General features: G+C 32.1%; 1 protein-coding gene across 1 annotated transcript; it reads left to right on the top strand.

Annotated features, from left to right (window-relative positions):
• Window positions 1–2541: 2541 nt before the first annotated feature.
• On the top strand, window positions 2542–3371 carry LOC103490386 (uncharacterized protein At4g26485-like). Its single transcript, XM_008449878.3, has 3 exons — window positions 2542–2692; window positions 2804–3002; window positions 3098–3371. Exons 1-3 carry the CDS (start codon window positions 2542–2544, stop codon window positions 3369–3371), a joined length of 624 nt encoding a protein of 207 aa, XP_008448100.1.
• Window positions 3372–11315: the final 7944 nt, after the last annotated feature.

Genomic DNA, 11315 nt, shown 5'->3' with positions numbered 1-11315 from the left:
CACGAGCTTGTTAAGTAAAGAGGAGAGTTGTTCGACCGTGGGGAGTTGTTCCTGCAAACACACGTTCGAGATGGAACTTTCGTGTTGCAGGCCGCAAAGGATGCGTATATAAGTTATATATCAAAGCAATACTTCTGCCTTTATTTGTCCTCTTTAATATATATTTTACTTACTAACTTAGTTTTTAAATTTATTGTAGAATCAAATGTTGGAACTCTAGTCCCAACCTACCTCAGAGGGTTCTCAGCCACTCTCTAAGGACAAGATATGTGAGACAGTGTTGGGTAGACGATCGGGGCTACTCAAAAGGCCTTGGTTGGGGACCCAAGCTTAAGGCCCACAAGACGGCCAATGCGAGCAGTGTCACGACCTCGTGTTCACAATCCATGGTAGAGCTCCAATTGCGGGTTGAGCTTGATAAAACTAGGCGAGCAATTGAAGAACAGATAAGAAGGCAAGATATGTTGGTTTCAGAAGTGGAATGAATGTGGCAACTCATGGAAGACATGACTTAGATACAGCAACGACCACAACATGATCCCTAGCTTTGCGGTACGTATATATGTTTCCATTATTCTTAAGTTCTTGAAATGACATTATTCAATGATGATATGTATATGTACTAAACTTATTCAATGTGAATTTTCTGTTATTGAATCGAAAACGAATACGAATATTATAATTGAACAAAAAAAATTTCAGAAAAAAATATATATTTAAAATACTTCCCTATGCACCACATACGTTGGGAATATGGTGCAAATGTTGCATCAAGGATGGTTATTTCTGACGTATGGCTGATGTCAGACATATGGACGTCGAGGATAGTTATTTCCAATGCATAGCTGACGTCGAACATGGTTTTTTCCGACACATGGATGACGTTGGTAACCCTGCCGTCAGAAGAAATATATTTCCGACGCCGTATTGATGACACGTCGAGAATCTTTCTCTCGACGCATTTCTTCCGACTGTCTTCCTAACGTCTCTTTCAGTGTCAGGAACTTAATTCTAGGCATCTAAACATTCTAGTTACCTACCCAACAAAAAAAAGTTCCTTCAAAGTTTAAACTTTCATAACATTGACATTTCCATACTACTATTCTATATGTACAGAAGGATCATAATGCAAAAAATAAGATAAACACTTTTAATAATCTAGGGTGTTAATATTTAGTTAAAGACTCAATAAATTGATGTTTTATTTAAGAATTCAAAAAATCACCGTCTTCTAGATTTTGATCATCTCCATTTTGGTGCATTGTCATTCTACTTAACCTTCTCAAGTCATATGTTTGATTCAATTTATTCACATATAAAATTTTTAGTGCCTCAAGTTTTAGGATATTTTATTATTCATGAGGGTACTTTTTTTCTCTTCTCCCAATTGATTCATGATGGGAATTTTGTTTACAATTTTGTAGAGCTTATTTTAAATAAGTGTTGTACTTATTTTATTTTTCTAATTTATTTTACCTTGTCATGGACGTTAAATACTAATATGTCAGTCGTTCTATTTTATTCTACTTAACGTCATTATTTTGATTTACTTTTAAACATATTTCAATCTGAAATAAATAAATAAATAAATAGTTGGGAGTCAGGAGGAAATGTGAGAGATTTAAAGTTTGGGAGAAAAAGAACAAAATTAGTTTTACATTTGAGTTTATTTAATTAAAGTGTCTTAATTATATTTTTATGTTGGCATGAAAGATTTATAAAATAAATTAGCAATTTTTTTTGTTATTTATCAATTTAATTAATATGAGAAATCTAGTCTAATCATCCAAATATAGAAAGTCACATCATCGTTCAATTAGCGAAATTTTAGCCGCTAGGACCAAAATAAGTTTTTTCAAAAATTTAAGGCAAAAACAAACACTTTTAAAAGTTTAGGGACCAAAATAAAACCAGATGCAAACTTTAGAGCCCAAAATAAAATTTTAACATTAATGGAAAATAATTAAAAACGAGTATATGATAAAAGCACGAGGTTAAAAGCGTAGGATCTCGAAAATAGGAATCAAAATTGAAATAAAAACTTAAAATTTAAGTTAAAATTTTAGTGGTAAGAAGTATAAGGTATTTTATACTAAGATAGTAATAATTAGTTAAAATTTAAGAAGGAAAAAATGAGTAAATTAATGTTTTAGAAGAAAACACTAAAAATATCCAATGGACATTAATTACAATATTTTTAAAGCTTATATTATAGGATTGAAATTGTGAAGCGTCAAATTCATACCCTCCTTCATGTAAATGCTACGTGAATAGAATAATGTCGAAGGGATTTGACAAATACATATAATTAGTTTTATTTGTTATTAATTAAATGCGATAGGTATACTTCCAAGGATTAGGCAGCGTTTTATGTTCCCCAAAAACAATAATGCCTTTTCAAATCATCAAAACACTTATCCGACACCCATGAATATATCTATATCTATATCTATATATATATATATATATATACACGTATAGGATTAATCAGGTTAATTAATCTAATTAGTATAATCACATATATATATATATATATTATCAATGGACAGTGATACAGAGAAGAGCATAAAGCACTACAGCAGCTCTCATAAAATACTTCTGGTCGGAGAAGGCGATTTCTCCTTCTCCGCTTGCTTGGCCACCGCCTTTGCCTCTGCCTCCAACATTGTTGCTACTTCTCTCGACTCTCCAGGTACTCAGCTTCAATTTTAATCTTTTTTCAATTTATTTTTTTATTTTTCAATTCTAAATATAATATAATAGCAATTTTTCTTTTATTTTTTTTCTCTCTCTATTTTTGAAGATGAACTGGTAATGAAATATACACATGCGAATAGAAACCTGAAAATTTTGGAGGAGTTGGGTGGCAGAGTGTTGCATAAAGTGGATGCAACAACAATGAGTCAACATCCACTTCTTTACGACATGTTGTTTGATCGTATAGTCTTCAACTTTCCACATGCTGGGTTTCTTTATGGAGAATGTAACACTGCACAAATAGAGTGAGTATATATATTTGTGTAGGTTTTAGATTACGAAGTAAATTATTTATGAGTAATATAACATATGTAGTTAATTTTTGGATCGGTAATCACAGACTCCATCGAGATTTAGTGAGGGGTTTTTTGAGGAATGCGAAGAGAATGATAAGTAAAGATGGCGAAATTCACATCACCCACAAGACATCACATCCTTTCAGTAAATGGGAGATTGTGAAGTTAGCAAGTGGTGAAGGACTTGCTTTGAAAGAAAGTGCAGAATTTTATGCATGGCAATATCCAAATTATGAGAATAAGAGAGGGGATGGGTGGAATAGCAATGGAACCTTCCCCGTTGGAGCATGCAGCACCTTTAAATTTTTTCAATCTTAATATATATATCAACATGCTTCCATTATTGTTTATCAACCATATTACAAGTATTGCTTTTTTTAATACAGTCTCTTTTAGTCCGATGACAATGCTCATTATATTTTTCCATTTTTGGCTTTTTGTTTTTTAAACATACATTCTAGTCTTAGTTTTTAGTTTTTCTTTGGGTTTTAGAATATTTTACTTTTAATCATTAAGTTCATAATTTTGATTTCAATATAACTGGTTTTAAAATATTACAATATAATCCTCCAAATTTCAAGATGGACACTTTTAAGATCTTAATTTGTCAATAAACTTGTCGTTAATCTTTATTAATTAATTTAAAATAATTTATATAACTAATAAAGTTTCCTTGGTTTTTCCATTAAAATTAATTTCAAAATTTTACTATTATTCTAAGTTAATATTATAAACATTAACAACAAAATTGAAACAAATTTTAATTATATACCCAAAGAAATTGTAACATTTGAAACATACAAGAATTAAAAGGGTAGCTCTCAAAAACTTCGACCTAAACTGATTTATGGACAAAGTGGAAACTAGGCCTAAATCTTCGAGGCCATCAAATATTTAATCGAGGTTATATATTTCAAGTAATTTTTTATAACGAGGTAATAAATTAAACTTTGATTCACTTCTCTTGTCCTCTCGTATAAGTTTGTACTCAACTTGCACCTTGTCACAATTGACAAGCAAATGTATTATTAACAATGAATAGGTATGTGGGTTTGAAAACCACTACATTCAAACAATTTTAGAATTAGGATACTCAAATACATTTCTTTTTATGGAAATTATTTATTATCATTTAATCAAATTTGTAAGAATTAATTGGGACTAAATCTAAGCTTTATATGGACAAATTTAAAACAAAACTTACACTACTATAAATTTGGCATTTTTTTTTGATGCACATCAACAAATACCTACCTTGATGGCCTTTGTCCATCAAGAAAGTTTGATTTTCTTGATGGTCAAAACATGTCATCAAAAACTCTTTCTTGATGGTATTGGCCATCAAGAAAGGAGACTTTGATATTGGGGTTTTAACTACTATAGCCTATATAGGGATACCTTGTTACAAGTTGGATCTAATGTTGCCAAATTTTTTATAAGTGTTCTAAGGTGCTTCAATTTTACACAAATGTAGAGCTCAAAAGACCAAACTACCCATCTTTATTAATAACAATATATTTAAAAAATTGAAAAATGAAATAAGGAAAGTGGGTCATTGTATGTGGTTAAGATTTACATTTATTAGATATTCTATATAAATATGGTCTGAAATTAATTCTATTATGGTAATATTATAATCAAAATTACCCCATTAATTAATTTTTTTTAGTGATTTTGTTCAAAAATTCTTCCCTACGTTCATTCTTTCTTATTCCGTTCATCTCCTTCAAAATTTTCCATTGAGTGCATATTTGTTTCATATTATTAATTATGTATATGAAATTGTGAAATATATTGTGCTGGTGAAATTTTTTGGTAAAGTATATATGACATGTAATTTATAGTATATACCCCTATACAGACAGTCAAGTATATGTACCACGTCATTTTCTTTCATTTTGCATTGTTCTTCTTTTTCATATATTCCACGTAATATAGTAATTTCATAAAAGTTGCATTAATATTCATATATTGGAAGTTAATTTGTAAAATCTTATCGTGATTGAAACTGTTTTTTATTTAAATAGATCATTATATAATTCCAGTATATTTAACATAATATTAGATAACAATGTATGTGTGCATACTTGATAAGAAATAATACAAATATATGAGACACTGCATAAGTGTTATTGCAAATATTCATGAGTATATAATGATCATATAATAACAATATTTGAAATATGTGCATTGGTATATAATAAATATGTGTCACTGCATATATATTATTCTAAAAATGAAAGTGTACATAATGAGTACAACATATAATCATTTTAATAATGCAATTGTATATACTAAGAAAGGGACAATAAGTTCATTATATATAGTATACTATATTTAAAAACGAAATTCATTAGCCGCCCACTAGTATTTAAATAAGAAAGGAAAAAAAAGTTCATTATATATTGTATACTATATTTCACAATTCAAGAAAGAAAATTGATAACATGAAACTAATAATATTGAAGGAGATGACCAGAAGGTTCATATAGTAGAATTTTTTTAATCGAAATTTTGTAGTAGTTTTTGCCCATCAATGAAAATCTTTTCTTAACAGTTTTTAACCATCAACTATAACAACTTTAAAAAAAATAAAAAAAAAATATGGCTCATTATGACCCTCCCATTTTATGTGACCATCAACGTCAAACAAGCTAAAAAATCTGAAATTACCTAAATGTCAAAATATGTAAAATCCACTTACGTACATACAACTACAAACCAACTTCAAACAACCCCTACAAAATACCAACAGTTACACAACTTGCACAACTCCGCCACAACTCCACAGAACTCACACAACTCCACAACTCAACAACTTGAAATTTCTAACTTCATAACTTCAAACAACCCGTATAAAATATCAACAATCACAAATTTCTAACTTCATAACTTCATATAATTAAAACACAAGTAACATATTTTTCATAAACTTACTGGATATCCATCAAATAAACTAAGTAATTTTCATTGATCAACTATGAACCAAAGTTTCTACAAAGAGATAATATCTACCAAATATGATCTATTGACATAACAGATACACCTTATAAAATTCTCCAGATTCTATCCAACAAAACTTTCCTATACCAAACATCAAATTACCAAATAGCCCTTCCTCTTGCAAAAAGACACATTGTGAGTTTACCATCTCTAAGCATGAGAAATTTCATTCCAATTTGGACCACCTCCAATTGACCATACACATTCCTAATTGAACTAAAGTAGCAAAGAAAAAGCCAATAATGCTAAAAACTGTTAATGGTGCAGGTGATAGAAACAAAAGAACATACAAGTCGTTATTTTCTAGACAAAATAAAATAAAATAAATAAAGGTTGCAACAACAAATTGAAGACAAAGTACCTTTCTTATATTCAAGGAAAGTTACGATATTTAAAGTCTTAAAAAAAAATAACTATCCACTAATGACATGGCCCAAAACTTGCTCCATGATTATAAATCATGAATATTAAAATAACTAATTCCTAAGAAACATGAACAAACTTGGACAGAATCAACTTAACAAGAAAAACACACATGAGCATGTTTCAGTCCTAAAGTAGTTTCATAACACACCTCCTTGCTTTAGGAGTTGCAAACACCAAGTTTTGACCTTAGAAACTCGAACTTGCAAGTAGGCAACAGTTTAGTTAAAATGTTTGCAACTTGATCTTCTGTTTTGCAGTAGACAAGGATCACCTCTCCACTTTTCTCCACTTCCCTTAGAAAGAATAACTTGATGTTAAAATGTTTAGTCTTCTTATAAAACAAAGGATTATGAGAAATAGCAATAGCAGCTTTGTTATCAACAAGAATCTCTGTGCTTTCCTTGTGCTCCATATCAAGATCAAGTAAAATTTTCCTCAGTCATAAAGCTTGATTAGCAGTAGTTGTTACAACAATAAATTCTACTTCAGCAGTGGATTAGGCTACAATTTCTTGCTTCTTCGAGCTTCAAGAAAAAACACCAGAGCCAAGAGTAAAACAGTAGCCTAAAGTGCTTCTCATATCATCGATGGAACCTCTCCAATCACTATCAGAAAAACCAATCAGCTTGAACTCCTCGCCCCTTGTGAACTTAACACCAAAATCACTTGTGTCTTTGACATATCGAACCACTCTTTTGGCTGCCTTGAAATGTAATTCACTTGCACAATGCATGAAACAAGACGAAATACTCACGTCATTCAAAATATCATGCCTTGTTACTGTGAGATACATCAAGCAACCAATTAAACTTCTGAAATATCCTTCATCAACTTTGTTAGCACCATCTTCTTTGCACAACTTCTTTTTTTAATTCATTGAAGTGCTTATTGCCTTACACTCGTCCATCTTAAACTTCTTTAGTATTTCCTTTGCATATTTTTTCTGGCAGATGAAAACTTCACCTTGCCCTTGCTTGATCTCTATGCCGAGGAAGTAGGACATGAGCCCAAGATCTGTCATTTCAAACATCTTTATCATCTCCCATTTGAAATTTTGAATATGATCTACAGCGAAACAATAAGAATGCCAGTACCATTGTGCTTGACATATAAGGTTGTTTCTAATAGACTTTTCACAAATCCTGAGCTTAGTAAATGTTCATCAATTTTGCTATACCAAGTTCTTGGAGCTTGTTTTAGACTATAAAGAGCCTTATTGAGAAGATAGATTTTAGTTCCTTCACCTTGCTTCTCACATCCTTCGGGTTGTTCAACATAAATTTCTTCTTGTAAAACACCATTTAAAAAAGCTGATTTGACATCCAACTGAAACAATTTCTAGCCCTTTTGAGCAGCGATTGCAAACAACAACCTGATTGTGTCCATTCTAGCAACAGAAGCAAAAGTATCAGAGTAATCAACACCAGAGATTTGAGCATACCCTTTAACCACAAGCCTGGCTTTGTGTTTGTTAATTGAGCCATCAGCATTGAGCTTGGTTTTAAACACCCATTTAACTCCAATTACCTTCTTGTCTTGAGGTCTGTTAACAAGAATCCAAGTTTTCTTCTTCTTTATCATTGACAACTCCTCCTCCATTGCAACTCCCCACCTTTGATCTTTCTTTGCTTCTACATAGTTGGCAGGTTTATACACAGCAACATTGCACCTTTCATAAATATCAGAAAGCAACTTTGTTCCTCTTACGAAAGCATCATCTACTATTTCATTCTGCCAGTCATCTTCCTCTTCAAAGCTTGAATAAAAAAAAATTGAATTTCAGCTTTTCCAAGGTCTGACCTTTCTTCTCTGCATCATCTAAGTTTCACTCTTCATCCTCCACGAAGTGAACATCCCTGCTCATGACAATCTTTCCAGTTTGTAGCTGAAAAATTTTATAGGCTTTGCTAATAGTACTATAACCTGTAAAGATACCCGGTGAAGCTCTTCTATTAAGCTTGTCATGCTTGCCCTGTGGAACATGAGTGAAACACAAATAACCAAATACTTTGAGAAATTTCAAAGATGATTTGTAACCATACCATGCCTCAAATGGTGTCTTTTCCTTCATTGCTTTTGTGGAAAACCTATTTTGAAGAAATACAACTATATTTACTACTTCTGCCTAAAACTTCTTTGACAAATTCTTCTCATGCAGCATGCATCTTGTCATCTCCATGATGTATCTATTTCTCCTCTCACCAACTCCATTTTGTTAAGGAGTGTAAGGGGCTGTAAGCTGATGCTTTATACCTGGATCTTCACAAAACTTGTCAAATTCTACCAAAATATACTCCTTCCTATTGTCAGACCTTACAATTTGAATTTTGCAACCACTTTCATTTTCAACTCTTATCTTGAACTTCCAAAAAACTTGATCAACCTCTAATTTAAACTTCAAGAAAAAAAAAATCCAGCACATTCTAGTGAAGTCATCAATAAAGGCAATATAATAGAGATATGTTGGAATTTATGTCCTAAAACTCGTAGTTTGTAGTTAAAACTATATTCTATCTAATAAAGTGTTTATTGAGAATTTATTAGTGAAAATAGAATACTATAATATTGAATCCAATAAACTAAGGTCTAGAGGCTATCTACTATAGACATAAACTTGGATCAAGTTCGAATATATAGTCCAAACGGTCTATAGTGAATGAATAAGGTTAGACGTCTTATTCTGGAAACACTATGGATGCGGTCTGCTCTATAGTTAGTACAAACAATGTGATCCGGAATCATTCATGTAGAGACGTGGGAGTGGGGGCATCCTATATAAAGAGTTTCCATAAAACTAGAACCATGAAATAGTCACTTTTAAGTTATAACACCATTGACTATATAAACTGACTATTTCGATTATGATGACCTAGGTAACTTAATCTTAATCCTAAGCTAACTATAAACTTCTGTTCAAATGGTATTATCCTTAGATCTACATAGGTGAGGACAGTTCAACGGCGTTGGCTTAATAAGCCTCCCATTTCAGGGGTAAGACCTGATGGATGGCTAGGGACATAGGGTGTAAGACCTAATTCACTCATACTTGCTTTAGGGTTAGTAGATAAGTTGTTCTCTTAAGTACTGAATCGAAGTCTTGTACAAGGGATCCCACCCTCTCATTGGCTCGAGAGGGACTTGGTTTATAGGTTGGACCTTAAACTAAATGTTTAATAGTGGATCAGTGAGACTTAAGGAACAACATGTAGTCTCGGGGGTAAAACGATATTTTGACCTAGCCAAGGTTATGAATAACATGTGAAGGATTAATTTATTGATCATGGTTATATCAAATTGACACAAATATATCTATAGTGAGGGGAGTGCAACTACGGGACTTTAGTGGAATGACCCGTTAGTTAAAGAATGTTGATTAGCTCGGTCTAAAAAGGTTTAGCCAGTTAATCTCGATCGTTGAAGCCCACGATCTATAAGTCCATTAGATTTCCTTACCAGCTCATACGAAATTAACTTAGAACAATATGTTGGAATAATTCGAATTGTTCGAATTCGGTAGAGAGAGAGACCGACGAATATATGTGATATAGCCGTCGGTTATAGAGCTTTATGTTTAAATGTGATTTAAATGTTAAAAATATGACTATGGATTCATATTTGGAAGCTCGAAATTGATGGAAATGGTCAAAGTTGTGTAAAGTCAAAATGTTGACTTTAAACTTTGAAAAGTCAAACTTTGACCGGCTTTATATTCGAATGTGATTTAAATTTCAGAAAAATGAATGTGGATTCATGCTTAGGAGGTTGAAATTAGTTAAGATTAACAAAATGGTAAAAAGTCAAAATGTTGACTTTTGACTTAACAAGTCAAAGTTTGACTTTGACTAGAATGATCAAATGACCATTTTGCCCCTTGACTAAAGTTAGTGGAAAAATCCAACTTTTTGTTAGATAATCCCACTAACTCTTAGTGGGCTATGTGGAAGTTCATGGTGATGACACCAAGCCTATTAAGAGAAAATGGAATGGTGAATCAATCCACTAATGGTTAGTGGATTGTGAGGTGTTGGTCTTTGGTGATTCAATTACATGCAAATTTTGCATGTAATTAGTCTATTTAAGGGGAAATTTTCAAATGGAAGAGGGTTTGTTGCCATTTTGTAATTTTGAATTACAAATTAACCTAAAGTTTTTCTCTCTCCCAAATCTCAAACCCTAAAATTCCTTCTCCAATTTCCATCCATCTTTCTTTATTTTCTTCATTGAATGGGTCCCACAATCCGGTTCTATGTTTGGAGTATAGCAGGTCAACTCTAGTGGTGGTCTTGGATTCGTGATCGTGAGAAGATTTGGAGCATCGAAAGCTTCGAGGGTAAGTGTTTCTTTAACCCTAATTTAGTGTAATTAAGGTTGTGTTTAATGTATGTTAATCTCTAATTAATTAGATGCATGTAGGGTAAAATTCTGATCCTTATTTTCACTATGATTGTATGCTATCCATCGAGATTGCCTTTTAAAGAAGGTGTTCTTTGAGGGCCTGCAACATCTGTGTGAATAAGCTGCAACTTTTGAGTGGCTCTCCACGATGACTTGGGAAATGACTTCCTATTTTGCTTTCCAAAATGACACGCTTTGCAGCTTGAGATTACTTCATTAAGCTTGGGAATGTCAAGTGCCAATTCCTTTAGTTGCAGCAGTCCTTGATGATGATAGTGACCGACTCTTTTGTGCCAAAGCTGTGTAACATCTTCTTTAAGAGCAAAAATAGATTGCTCCTCCTCTAAAGGATTGAGTGAAACTTTTTCCTTTCATTTTTACTTTGAAAATATCTTGATTTACTGCATCCTTAATCAAGCAATATTCATCTTCAAAAGT

This window comes from Cucumis melo, chromosome 1 (genome assembly GCF_025177605.1).
Source record: "Cucumis melo cultivar AY chromosome 1, USDA_Cmelo_AY_1.0, whole genome shotgun sequence".
Lineage (NCBI taxonomy): Eukaryota > Viridiplantae > Streptophyta > Magnoliopsida > Cucurbitales > Cucurbitaceae > Cucumis > Cucumis melo.
The sequence above is the reverse complement of the archived record's forward strand: the minus strand, read 5'-3'. Positions and strand labels throughout refer to the sequence as shown.